Source organism: Canis aureus, chromosome 33 (genome assembly GCF_053574225.1).
Source record: "Canis aureus isolate CA01 chromosome 33, VMU_Caureus_v.1.0, whole genome shotgun sequence".
NCBI lineage: Eukaryota > Metazoa > Chordata > Mammalia > Carnivora > Canidae > Canis > Canis aureus.
In genome coordinates this window covers 4,476,792-4,491,659 of record NC_135643.1, presented here as the reverse complement: position 1 = coordinate 4,491,659, position 14,868 = coordinate 4,476,792, and the positions used below count along the sequence as shown (strand labels likewise).

The following is a 14,868-nucleotide window of genomic DNA, read 5'->3' as shown; positions in this document are numbered from 1 at the left end:
AAAGTTCTCAAGATATTAGCTAATCGAATCCAACAGTATAAAGGATTATTCACCATGATCAAGTGGGATTTATTCCTGGGCTACAGGGGTGGTTCAACATCCACAAATCAACAATGTGATACACTACATTAATAAAAGAAAGGGAAAAAAACCGTTTGATCTTCTCAATAGATGTAGAAAAAGCATTTGACAAAAATACAGCATTCTTTCTTGATAAAAACCCTCTGGAAAGTAGAGATAGAAGGAAAATATCTCAACATCATACAGGCCATATACAAAAGACCCACAGCTAATATCATCCTCAATGAGGAAAAACTGAGAGCTTTTCCATTAAGGTCAGGGACATCCATTATCACCACTGTTGTTCAACATAATACTGGAAGTTCTAGCCTCAGCAATCAGACAATAAAAATTAAAAAAAACAAAAGGCACCCAAATTGGCAAGGAAGAAGTCAAACTTTCACTATTTGCAGATGACATGATACTCATGTAGAAAACCTGAAAGAGTATCAAAAAATTACTAGAACTGATACACGAATTCAGCAAAGTTACAGGACATAAAATCAATGTACAGAAATCTGTTGTATTTCTATATGTCAATAATGAAGCAGCAGAAAGAGAAATCAAGGAATTATCCCATTTGCAGTTGCACCAAAAATCATAAGATACCTAGGAATAAACCTAGTCAAAGAGGTAAAAGATCTGTGTTGGAAACTATAGAACACTTATGAAAGAAATTGAAGATGACACAAAGAACTGGAAAAACATTCCATACTCTGGGATTGGAAGTATAAATATTGTTAAAATGTCTATAGTACCCAAAGAAATCTACACATTCTCTGCAATCCCTATAAAAATAACACCAGCTCATTTCACAAAGCTAGAACAAATAATTCTAAAATTTGTATGGAACCAGAAAGATCCTGAATAGCCAAAGCCATATTGAAAAAAGCAAAGCAAAGCAGGAGGTATTATAATTCTTCACTTTAAGATAGTATGGTACTGGCAAAAAACAGACACATAGATCAGTAGAACAGAACAAAGAACCCAGAGGTGGACCTACAGAAACATGGCTAACTAATCTTCAACAAAGCAGGAAAGAATATCAAATGGAAAAAAAAAAAAAAAAGACAACAATCTCCTCAACAACTGGTGTTGGGAAAACTTACATCACACACAAAAATAAATTCAAAATGGATGAAAGACCCTAAATGTAAGATAGGTAACCATCAAAATCCCAGAGGAGAAAACAGGCAGCAACCTCTTTGACCTGTGCTGGAGGCACTTTTTAATAGATACATCTCCAGAGGGAAGAGAAACAAAAGCAAAAATGAACTATTGGGACTTCATCAAAATAAAAAGCTTCTGCACAGCAAAGGAAACAATCAACAAAACAAAAAGGCAACCTTCAGAATGGGAGAAGTTATTTGCAAATGACATATCTAATGTCCAAAATCTATATAGAACTTATCAAACTCAATACCCCAAATAATCTGGTTAAGAAATGGGCAGAAGACATGAATAGACACTTTTCCAAAGAAGACATCCAAATGGCTAATAGACACATGAAAAGATTTTCAACATCACTCATCATTAGGGAAATACAAATGAAAGCCACAATGAGATACCAACTTATACCAGTCAGAATGGCTAAAATTAACAACATAGGAAACAATAGATGTTGGTGAAGATGTGGAGAAAGGGGAACCCTTTTGCACTGTTGGTGGGAATGCAAACTGGTGCAGCCACTCTGGAAAACAGTATGGAGGTTTCTCAAAAAGTTAAAAATAGAACTATGCTCTGAACCAGCAATTGCACTATTGGATATTTATCCAAGGGATACAAAAATGCTGACTCAAATATGCACATGATCCCCAATGTTTATGCAGCACTATCAACAAGAGCTAAATTACAGAAAGATCCCAGATGTCCATCAGCTGATGAATGGATACACACACACACACACACACACACACACACACACACACTGCAATCAAAAAGAATTAAATCTTACCATTTGTAAGTATGGATGGAACTGGAGTGTATTATGCTAAGCAAAATAAATCAGTCCATGAAAAACAAGTATCATATGATTTCATTCATATATGGAATTTAAGAAACAAAATGGATGAACACAGAGGAAGGGAAAGAAAGATAAAAACATCTGATAGGGAGGAAAGCCATAAGAGATTGTTAAAAATAAGGAACAAACAGACTTGCTGGACGGGAGGGTGGTAGGGGGGCAGGCTAAATAGGTGATGGGCATTAAGGAGGACACTTATTGGGATGAGCACTGGGTGTTATATGTAAGTGATAAATCACTAAAGTCTATCCCTGAAACCGATATTACACTATATGTTAACTAACTTGAACTTAAATTTAATAATATAAATTTTAAAAATTAAAAAAGTACTATTAAAAATAAATAAAAAATAAAAACACATCCATGATTATAGTAGCATACCTAAATAGTAATAACAATTATTTGATAATATTCATTTTCAAAATTATTGTTTTATTAAACTTTTGAAAATTTTAAAACATAATTGAATCATTTGACATTAAAGTGAAGCAGTTAAATTTTTAAAAAAATTTTCTTTAAACTAGAGACTTGGATGTATACTTGAATTATTAGAAGCCATTGGCACGTGATCAATAGTTTTCTTTTACTTTTTTTTAATTTGGGGGAGGGCAGAAGGAAAAGAGGTTTTTGTTTTTGTTTTGTTTTTTAGATTTTATTTATTTATTCATGAGAGACACAGAAAGAGGCAGAGATACAGGCAGAGGGAGGAGAGTAGGCTCCATGCAAGGAGCCCAATGCGGGACTCCTGGATCACGCCCTGAGTCAAAGGCAGATGCTCAACCACCGAGCCACCCAGGTGCCCCAGGGAGAGAGAATCTTAAGCAGGCTCCACACCTAACACAGAGCCTCACACAGGGCTTGATTTTATAACCCTAAGATCATGACCTGAGCAAAAATCAAGTTGGATGTTTAAGCCATGCAGGTACTCCTGGTCAATAATTTTAATTATGATGATGTGAAGGGTTAGCTACCCCAGTGCTGATAGAGGTCTTTAAGATTAGATCTCAGGCTTCATTCTTCTCACATAAAGAATCAGCCACATCTACAATTTCATGAAAGAATATATTGAGTAATGAGTCATAGAAAAGGATCTTGGTTAAAAAGTTGTTTTACTTCTAGATTAAGGGGTAGGAAAGAAAATAAGTTAGTTTCTCTATCATCTCTTGCAAAGCAAGTTAACTTGTACCTTGTAAATTTATGAAAAAGATGGGACGCCTGGGTGGCTCAGCGGTTTAGCGCCTGCCTTTGGCCCAGGGCGTGATCCTGGAGTCTCGGGATCAAGTCCCGCATCGGGCTCCCGGCATGGAGCCTGCTTCTCCCTCTGCCTGTGTCTCTGCCTCCTCTCTCTCCCTCTATGTCTATCATGTATAAATAAAATCTTTAAAAAAATTTATGAAAAAGTCAATGAGTCTTAGAAGGCAGATTTCAGTAGTAAATTCCTGCTCCGTTTGAAGGGACGTGGTAATCTAGTGGAAAATGTTTGCATTTGGACATTAGAAGAACAATTTAGTGAAACTTTGTGCAAGGTATTTGACAATTTTGGTCTTGTTATTCACCTGAAAAATAAAGGTAGTAATATGTCTATGGCATAAAGATAAAATGAATGAAGGAGTTTTGTGAATTGTTATCTAGCAGTGCCTACCAAACCACCCTGCAACCTAGTGTCTTCAAACAATTTAGTGTCTTCACGGTTCTGTGGAGACTGGCTCAGCTAGGAGATTCTCTGGGGGTTCTCTCACATGTGTGCAGTCAGGGGGCAGCTGTAGTGGAATCATTTGAAAGTTCGACAAGCCTCCTGGGCCAAGAAAGCTATGTTTGTCACGTCAGCTGGGATGACTGACATAGCTGGGGGCTGACCAGGCACCTCTCCTATCACCCAGCCTTTCCATAATGTTATCCTGGGTTTCTTCCTCCTTCTGGCCTGGTGGTCTCATGTCATGTCCTGACATGACAGCAGGCTTCCTCCAGAGTGAGTATCCCAAGGATATTAGGAGAATGGAAAAGCTTTTTCTGACTTAGCTGAAGAAGTCACCAGGTACTACTTCTATCTCAATACTAGTTAGTCAAAATACAAGCAAGCCTGCATTTAAAGGGAGAGGCATGCCCATTGAGAGACAAAGTTCACTGGAGACGTCTTTGGCACTACCACAGTATGCTACTAATCTGGTTGTTTTTATGCATCTTTGCTGTCACCTTCCTATGCCACCAAAATTTTTACATTTGATTTTTTTGTTGTTGTTGTTGGACAGGTTATCAAGGATCCTCCTCCACCACCACCTCCTGCACCAAAACAGGTAAATAGTGCCTAAGAAGTGATGTGGATATTTTTTCCTGTATTTACATACTATCCCCAAATTTGATCAATTACCTTGTTGTTAGATAACTCTGATACCTATGTATTAGACTTTTGAATTTATGAAAATTAATTGTTATTTTTAATCTTATGATTTCTTTCATGTGCTGGAGGAATGAATAGGACCTTCAAAAACTGATAAATATACACTGGCCATGAGGCTCAATACTGCATAGAGATTTACTTAACTTTTGCTATCCAGATACTAATAGTCCTGATGTTACTTATTTTATTTTTAAAAAGTTAGAAGATCCAAGCTGGAAGTGTAATGATATTAATACTCTCTTCAAAATGATTATTACTCTTGTATTACTCTATATGTTAACCAGAATTGTGTTAGCAACATGAACTATAGAAGTAGTGCATTCTCTAAACCTCTTAACTGCCAATCTGTTTTAGTACCACTTTTGCAGTTTAACTTAACATGTATGTTGATACTTGAAATGATTTTTGAAATGCTGTCCTAAATTTAATGTCTTATCTTTTTAAATATGAAATAATGAATAGAATTGGAAAAAAACCAAATGATGCTGCTCATAGTTGAGGAGCAATTTCTGGTAACCTGGTGAAACGAGAGAGATTCTTAAATTGGAAAGGCAGGAGTCCTTATATTCTGTAGAATTCCACTTGAAATTTATGCACATAAGCATAAGTACATCCAAACGCCCAGTATATAGTTGTTACTACATTTCTTCCATATCAATAGCATTATTCAGAAAAAAATGTTTAAATGTGTGTTAGTTCTTTTTTAAAAATATTTTATTTATTTATTTGAGAGAGAGAGTGCACAGAGGGAGAGGGAGAGGGAGAAGCAGACTCCCTGCTGAGCTGGAGGCTGAAGTCAACTCCCAGGACCCTGGGATCACTACCTAAACCCAAGGCAGATGCTTAACTGACTGAGCCACCTGGACACCCCTAAATGTGAGCTAATTCTGACTAAACAGTATTTTAAGAAATTAATTAAACCCATTTTTAAAAACTTGTGTCTACATAGGAGGAAGAAGAACCTCTGCCTACCAAGAAATGGCCAACTGTGGATGCTTCCTATTATGGTGGTCGAGGGGTTGGAGGAATTAAAAGAATGGAGGTTGGTATCTTTTAAAAAAACAGAAATTGCTAATCTGGAATGTGTAATTCTAGAACTGTTAAGCCATGGAGATTGTGCTTTTCAGCACGATCTTTTCAGAATGTAATAATACCATCCAATTTTATTTAGCACTGGGTCTTTCTTTGGATAATTTTTTGTCCTGTGGAATCATCCTGGCCATTTCAAAACTGTCCAAGAAGAACTGACTTCATTAGTCAAAGAACTGCATTGATAAGACATTTGAACTCTAAAGGGCAAAACAAAGTTAGGGTTTTTCTCACTATTTTGGAAAAAATTACTGCAGACAGCATCAACTTTGTAGAAGCCAGTCACTTAAAGTACCAACAATGCTTGTCTTTGAAAAGATCCAATAGTTATGTACTATTTAGGGATAAAAAATGTTAAAATATTCAGTAGTATGGGTATGATCTTAGCACAAATGTAGAAGAAGCGCATTTAAAAAAATTTTTTTACAGCTTTTAGTTACCACTTATGAACAATCATAATTAATTTTAAATATCATTTATAGAATATATTGAACTTTGAGACTGGCTCAAAGTGTGGATTAAAATTGAACTTTAATATTATATCTGACGTGGGACTCGATCCTGGGTCCCCAGGATCAGGCCCTGGACCAAAGGTGGTGCTAAACCGCTGAGCCACCCAGGCTGCCCCACTTCTTTTTTTTTTTTTTTTTTTTTTTAAGATTTTATTTATTTATTCATGAGACACACAGAGAGAGGTAGAGACACAGGCAGAGGGAGAAGCAGGCTCCATGCAGGGAACCCAACATGGGACTCCATCCCGAATCTCCAGGATCACGCCCTGGGCTGAAGGCGGCGCTAAACCCCTGAGCCACCTGGGCTGCCCAAACTTTACTTCTTGATAAGAAGGACTTTTTTATGTGTTCTGCAATCGTCGCACATGTCTCCTACTATCATATGGGCTTTGCCCTATTACTGCCAGCAAAAATCAGTAAGCTAATTAACCACCTCACAACTGTTAAAATTTTCTCTTTTTTCTACATTTCAATAAAATTCAGATTCCCATGGAGAGTTTCCCCTTTTCAGAATGAATTTCAGTATTCTTCTGAAGAAGCTCAGACCTACTTAACATGGTTATCATTGCCAAAGTGGTTATTCAAGTCATCTGATAGTGATTCTCACTTTCTTGACCACATTAGATCTTAAAATAATGCATGCTTTCCTTAAAAGCATGCCACTTTATTGCTGAAATAACCCCTGAGACACCTCACTGCTAGTAAGCCACGGAAAAGGCAGGTGCTAGGAGCTATTGCACTTGTCTTTTGGAGAAGATAGTGCATATGTGTTCACATGTGGATGATTGAGAATATTAAATAGTCCAAGAGAACATAGCTAGTCTGGCTTTAGTTGCTTGAGACAACTTCATTCTGAAGGCCATTTTCCTTCTGTTTCCCTTGGAGGGGTGAGGAAAGAGCAGATGGATAATCTTACATATATGAAAAATAAACTTGTAAATAAAATAGTTACATATGAATATGTAAACATAGTCTATCCCAACTTATTTTTTAATTTATTTCACCTCATTCCAAAATATATGTGTAAAAACTGTATGCAAGGGGAAAAAGGCTTGACAAGATATACTACAAAATGTTAGTAGCTTTCTCTGGGTGGAGTGATTTTCAATCTGTGCTATGTATTTCCCTACTTTTTCCTAACTCATTTGACAATGAGCGTGCGCTACTTTGATTTCAAAATAATAAATTTAATTCCATTTTGAAATCTTCACATGTAAAATACCACATGACAATGAGATAATGATATGCTAGTAAGTGAGCTTTAAAGAATAATATTTCTGCTGAAAGCACTAGGAGTTATGCCAGATTTTTGTTAGTCCAATATTCCAGTGTATTGAAGATTGAGATCTCTTTCCAAAGAAAAAAAAAGCATACCCATGAGTTTCTAGAGGAATAACATTGGTTTATGGTCAAGAAAGCCAAAGGGCTTGTGCACCTTCTTGAATAACTCACATTTCAAGTTTCAAGACTAATTCTTAATATGTGAAATACATTGCCTGTCCTTTTCAGTTTAAGAAAATCTGTGAAAAGGACTCACCCACTTTTAATAAACTAGGGTACATTTTATCTTTGGACCATTTTAGCTACATTGCATATGGTATTGGGTCAACATGGTGGAATGGGAATGAGAAAAAAATGAGAAAGTAAATGTGAACATTACGAAGGGGAAACAATACATAAAAAGACAATCGAGATCATAAAATTGAATTGAGAATTAAGCATCATTAAGTTCTCTCAAGTCTGATCTTATTTAAACTTAGGGAAAATAGAAAACATCATCTGTTTTAAAAACATACTTATTTAAACCTAGAAAGTATTTCCCTTAAAAAAGTGCCTTTAACTGGGAAAAATAAATGGAATCATAGAAATTATGTGCACATCTGAATTACAGAATAAATCTTCGTAACTGATGTTATTTTAAGCAAGGATAGGGATTTTACGTAGATTTTTTTTTTCTTACTCCTCCTTTAAATTAAATATTTAAATGCTACGGTAATGGCAATTTGGAGAAAGCTGGAACTGAGCTGATGTTAATAACAGCTGTTAGCACAACTGATCCGCAATACCTAATGACTTCAAATGTGTGTTTCTGCCAATTCAGTGTGAAACTGTTTTTGTTTCTTTTCTCAATTCTGAAATTGCTCCTTTATGATACAACCTCCAAGTCATCTAAATATACTCTGGAAATTATGGAATTTTATTGTTTATTATGGAAGCCAAGTAGACTTGGAAGAGTTTAGCTATCAAGTTTGCACTTATTTTTTTTTTCCATTGTAAAAAAGACAGGTATATTAATTCTGCTAAAGCTCTCTTTAGCAGTTTATTCTTGGTTTTTTTTTCTTAAAATACTTTATTTATTTATTCCTGAGAGACACAGAGAGGCAGAGACAAAGGCAGAGGGGGAAATGTGGGACTTCCCTGGCAGTGAGCCCAATGTGGGACTCGATCCCAGGACCGTAAAATCATGACCTGAGCCACTGAGCCACCCAGGTGCACCTATTCTTGTTTTTTTTCTTTTTTTTTTTTTTAATCCTTTTTGACTATTGCAATGTGGTTAAACTAAAATATTAAAACATATGTATACTTGTATGTATATTTATAGACAAACCTTGTTTTATTGCACTCTGCTTTATTGCACTTCACATACTGTGGTTTTTGTTTTTGTTTTGTTTTTGTTTTACAAATTGAAGGTTTCTGGCAACCCTGCACTGAGCAGCAAAGTCTATCAGCATCATTTTTCCAACAGCATTTGCTTACTTCGTGTCTTTGTGTCATGTCTTGGTAATTCTTGTAATATTTCAAACTTACTCATTGTTATTGTATTTGCTATGATGATCTGTGATCAGTGACTACCATTTACTAAAAGCTCAGATGACACTTAGAATTTTTTAGCCATAAAGTGTTTTTTTAAATAAGGTATGTACATTGTCTTTTTTAGACCTGACACTGTTGCACACTTACTAGACTACAGCATACTGCAAACATAACATTTATATGCACTGGGAAACCAAAACATTCATTTGAGTAATTTATTATGCTATTTGCTTTATTGTGGTGGTTTGGAACCAAACCTGCAGTATCTCTGAGGTATGCCTGTAATTGCTTCTGAGAGTTTTAGGAAAAATCTATAAATCATTTCGTAATTTATACTTTGGGATTGAGTGAGAATTATTTGTTGTGTTGTTTGTGATGATGGTGATAATGATGATGGAACAGCTACTTCATGAATCTAACTCTGAGGAATTAATTAATGAATTTCCTTTAGACCTTAGCAACTCTATTTCAGAGTACAGTTCTTTAAGGGGTGAGTCTCTAGAAATACACTGAGTCAAAACTCCAGTTTGGTTACTTTGTGTTCTTTATCTGAGAATGGTGCCAGTGATTCTTGGAGGATGAATACGATTACCATTATCTCTATGATATCAACTATGAAGGGTAGGCTGGGGAGGTGTGTATATTAAATCCACCATTTCTGAACACTTATCTACTTATATTTTTATTCTGAATTATTTTTCTGAGTTACGACATTTGCTTGTTTACTGAACTTTTTGTTGTTATTGTTGTTGTTTTCCCTCAAAATCGAGACTTCACAACTGCCAGGATATATATCCTGGTTTTAGAGTTTTTGAGCTCAGTTTAGCTATATCTAAAGATTTCAGAAGTTTTCATTTATCTAGATGAAGACACTGTGATTGGAACAAGAAGGTTATTTCTCTGGAAAGAAAGCCAACTACTAGCTCTAAAGGTTTAATGGTGTTTAAAACAATTTTAACAACCTTATAAAGAACATTCTAGTACCGCTGATCACACTGAAGGATACAGATACATTTTAATGACTCAACAGGGTCCACTTGAAGTGGAAAGCCTATTCTAAAATTGTAGTAAAAAAGGTAAAAACATCTAAGGAAGCCTTATCAAAAAGCCATGAATAGTTCTTTCCATGAAAAGTAATCATACACCTACTCACTAACTCAGGTCATTAAAATGCTTTACAGAGTATTTAATTTTTTTTTCCTTTGTGGAAATCACTTAATTCTGGTGAGTCAGTGTGTCCTGCACAGGCCTTCGTATTTCTTTGCAGAGCTTCACTTGCCTTATCTTTGTCATCTTTGTTCATGTCGTCTGTGGTTTTTGTAGGACTTCTCCACATTCCTGGCTGGACAAAGTCTTTCTCCAGTGGTCACATCCTATCCCCATGCCCATAAAGAGATCACATTTAGCTCTTAACTCCTGTTCATTGAAGAATAAAGAAAACAGTAATTTGACCCTATGATTTTTCAGTGTCTAGAGTTTTCAGAGAAGGATATACCCTAAAATTTGTGGGATTCTCTGGTGTCCCTGAAGTTTTCTTTTCAAAGTGGAGCCTTTTCAGATTTGCCTTCCTCAATGGAAAATTGATAATCGAATAACCATTCTCCGATATACATCAGAACTAAAGACTGAAAGCTACTTTACAAAGTCGAGTTTTACAAAAGTAAGGAAGAATCATATATAACTCTTTTACTTCCAAAGGCTAAATGTTTAAGTCATACTTTTTGACTTAGGCAAACTTAATGAAATAAATTGGGGAGGAACAATTTACTCCTTTGTGTAAAATACATTGGTAAAATACATGTAAAAATACATTTGTAATCCTATTTGAAACTTACTAACTTATTTAAGGTTCAAATCCCTGCCCTGTCACTTGCTAGCTGTGTGGCTTTGGACACATTACTTCATCTTTCCATGCCTTGGTTTCCTCATCTGGAAGGAAAAAAAAACTGGATACCTATATTATCTATCTCATTGCATTTTTTTTTTTTTTTTGTATGGATTAAGTGCAGTTGGCACATAGTAATTGTCACCATCACCATCTATTCCCTCCACTGCCATCAGTACGTAGGGGTACATACTTAGCTAGAAGGGGAATGTACCTAACTAAATCTCAGGAGAGGAGGAATTTATAGTTAGTATATGACTCCTCTCTTTACTTCAAGATGGTGAACCAAAGGACCATCTCCTCAATTTGTTCTTCTAGGACCCTGGATGTCGGATACAAGTATTTTCCCTTTGTTTTAAAGGTTCGTTGGGGTGATAAAGGATCTACTGAGGAAGGTGCAAGACTAGAGAAAGCCAAAAATGCTGTGGTAAAGATTCCTGAAGAAGTTGAGGAACCTGTCAGGCCTAGACCACCTCGGCCCAAACCCACATACCAGCCTCCTCAGACAAAGTGGTACACACCAATTAAGGTAATTGTGTAAATTTTGTGTGCTTTATTTATTTATTTTTTATGTATTTATTTTTAAAGATTTTATTTATTTATTTATTTATTTATTTATTTATTTATTTATTTATTTATTTATGAGAGGTATATAGAGAGAGGTAGAGACATAGGCAAAGGGAGAAGCAGGCTTCCTCTTGGGAGCCTGATGCAGGACTTGACCCCAGGACCCCAGTTTCAGGACCTGAGGCAAAGGCAGCCGCTCAACCGCTGAGTCACCCGGGCACCCCAATTTTGTGTGATTTAACTGAGAACCTGTAACAAGAGAAACTCTGACTTCTTTAGCTTACCCCCAGCTCCCAGCTGTGTGCATGAGGACCGAGGTCCATCAAGCAGCAGGCATTCATTATCCATTCTAATGACTATTTCTCAGCAAGAACCTCTGCTTTTGTTATTTATTTATTTGTTTAATTTAGGAAAGAAATGAGAGTAGAGAACAAAACTACTGTCTTCATTTTAACTCTTTATTAAATAAGTAGAGGTGGAATCTGTTCCCTAGAGATTTACAAAGCATGTTTCCGTTTAGGGTCGTCTTGATGCACTCTGGGCTCTGTTGCGGCGGCAGTACGACCGTGTTTCCTTGATGCGGCCTCAGGAGGGAGATGAGGTTTGTATGTGGGGATATGTTGGGAAAGAGCAGTGCATGGATCAGTATGTTGAAGGAAGTGAAATAATAATCAAAGAGAATTTAAAGCCCTCATTACACTTGGGGAAGGAATTACTGTCTTGTGCAAGTTCCCATTACATAGGGCACTTAATAAATTATTACCTGTTGTTAGAATACATCTTACAGCTATGGTTTAACACAAGTCCATTCTCAAGTAATATGGAAAAAACATGATCTGTGTACACATACTTTAATATGTACACTCATTACTTCAGCCTTTGACTTGGACAACATTACATTCTGAGGTTTTATCAGGTGGGAAGGACAGACTGAGGATCTGTAGTTGGAGTCTTTCTCTACCATTTACTATCAGCAAGCCCCAGGGAACATGCAGAGCCTCCATTTCTTCAGGTATAAATATATATTTCTATGCCTTCACCAGTTAATGCAAACTAATTTCTTAAATAGATGAAAGTGTCTTTTGGTAGTCCTGCCTTATCCACAGTTTCAGGTATCTGTAGTCAACCATGGCGCAGAAGCAGGTAATATCCTTCCCACATATGGTCAGAAGGTCAGTCGTAGCCTAACACCACATTGCAATGCCTACATTGTTCATCTCACTTTCTCTCATTACACAGACATTTTATCATCTCATGTCATCACAAGAAGTGTGGGTATAGTATGATAAGTTATTTTGAGAGGAGAACCACATTTACATAATTTTTATTACAGTATATCACTACAATTTTTCGATTTTATTATTAGGCATTTTTGCTAATCTCTCTCACAGCATTTAATTTATAAATTAAACGTTATCTTTGGTATGTATGTATAGGGAAAAACACAGGATTTTTATGATTTGGTACTATCTGTGGTTTCACGCAATCTACTGGGGGTCGTGGAACGTATCACTTGTGGATAAGGGACTGTAAAGCAATATAGAAATCTGTGATTTCTAGAACATACTCACATTGTAAAAATACATACATACACACATATATGTGTATACATTTTCCCTACCAAGGAAGCTTATTTGAGTTTTTTTTTTTTTGTTTATGGAAATTTGGCTAGAATTACTCTAGCATTATAATTTCTTTAATATATTAGCACTATTTTCTATAATATCAATGTAAAAAAATCGAAAACATTTTCATCACTATAGTTCAGACACATCACTATTAGTAGTAATAATAGAACCGTTTCATTGTGTGTCAACATGATCATCATCGTGATCACCAATTCTGAAGTGAGTGAACTTTATTTACCTCAACCTCAGAGGATTTTCAGTTCATTCAGGTTTGACAGACTATTATTTTTAAGTATGAAATGATTGATGAAATTAGTATTTATTCTATAGTGCCAAACTAAGTTATGCTTAGTGTTATATATTTTAGCATGGTGCTTCACATACAAAAACATGTAAATCTTTAAAATTTTACTTCTATGAAATGAAGGTCACTTTGAAAATATCTGAATTCAACCATTTAGGAAATCCAGTTTGTGAATTCTCCACAGACCTTTTAACCTTTGCTTGGACCATAGGCAGAGATAACCAGCCTCTTTCATTACCAGACCACTGTGGTTAATGGAAAGTTCTTAGGTTTATTGGAATTTGTGCCTCTGTTTAAATCACACATAATCTGGAGTTCTGCTTCTGGGACGCCATACAGCAACTCTATTTACTCTTTTTGTGCTAGGCTTTCACTGTTTGTATTTTCAAAGTGTTTTTGTGTATCACCCTGATTTTCTCTCCCCCAGATTAGACATTAGTTCATTTGTTCAATAATTTTCACCTTTAAATGTGTGGAGGATTGTGCTAGCACTAAAGATGTATTAGCTGGCAAAAGCAGATAGTAGTTCTAGCACTCTTGCCCATACTGGATATATTCTTTTAACTAGTGTCTAACATATGCCAAGCACTTTGTTAGATTCTAAACAAAGATTTCCTTTGTTCTGGTAATTTGGACACATTTTTGTATGTTATAGGCCCAAAGGATTTTATTCTAACTCTTAAGTTAGAAAATTCAGAATTTTTCAGATTTTAGGAAACTGATATAGTCCATATATCATATATTTATGTGAAACAGCACCTTGGGTTACATTATTTAGACATTTTTGTGATAAATATTAGTTACTGCAAGTAGACATAGACTATTAATAATCTCAAGTTCAAGTCAGGTTTGGCTTGCAAATGAATTTCGGTGATAAACTCAGCACAAAAGTTAGAGTTTTCAAAGATTTGTATTTCAAAGATGTAGATAAAAGATAGTAGCTCTTTACTGTGTATGACTAAGTCTCCAGTTTCTCTACCGTATACCTATATATGCTCTATCAAATACATATTATGATTGTATGTGTATCTGACACAGTATGATTTAGTCTTTTTCATAATACTTATTCTTGAATATACCTTTATTGCTTCCAACGTTTTGTCACCTGCAAGTTTTTGTTACTTATTTCAAACCCACTGTGAAAGCTTCAGTGTGGCACTCCGTGAAAGCTTTCCCCATAGGCTGACAATCCAGCTAATTGACATTTAGTATGGTAAAGCTAGAAACTCACCCAATGGTACAATCTCAGTTTACCATTTCAAGGGCTCTATTCTTATCCTCATGAGCACAGTAAATATTGTTGACAAAGCCAACCGTGTAACTCTGTGATATTTGTGTCCCGCAAAAATCTGCACCAATCATAAAACACAGAATCTGATCGACTTTAAAAGACTTTACAAGATAAAAGAGATACAAGATACTTTACAATATCTTTCTTTTTTTTTTTTAAAGTTTTTTTGTTTTTTATTTATTTATGATAGTCACACAGAGAGAGAGAGAGAGAGAGAGGCAGAGACATAGGCAGAGGGAGAAGCAGGCTCCATGCACCGGGAGCCCGACGTGGGATTCGATCCCGGGTCTCCAGGAT

At 35.7% G+C, this 14,868-nt stretch overlaps 1 protein-coding gene across 2 annotated transcripts in view; it reads left to right on the top strand.

The window, feature by feature from the left end:
• Positions 1-14,868, top strand: part of ANTXR2 (ANTXR cell adhesion molecule 2) — a 159,280-nt gene that overhangs the window by 86,079 nt on the left and 58,333 nt on the right. For both annotated transcript variants that reach the window (XM_077882636.1, XM_077882637.1), the window contains exons 13-16: positions 4,333-4,377; positions 5,431-5,523; positions 11,143-11,310; positions 11,869-11,949. In XM_077882636.1, the coding sequence (XP_077738762.1) occupies positions 4,333-4,377; positions 5,431-5,523; positions 11,143-11,310; positions 11,869-11,949 (387 nt within the window). The remainder of the gene's footprint in view (positions 1-4,332; positions 4,378-5,430; positions 5,524-11,142; positions 11,311-11,868; positions 11,950-14,868) is intronic.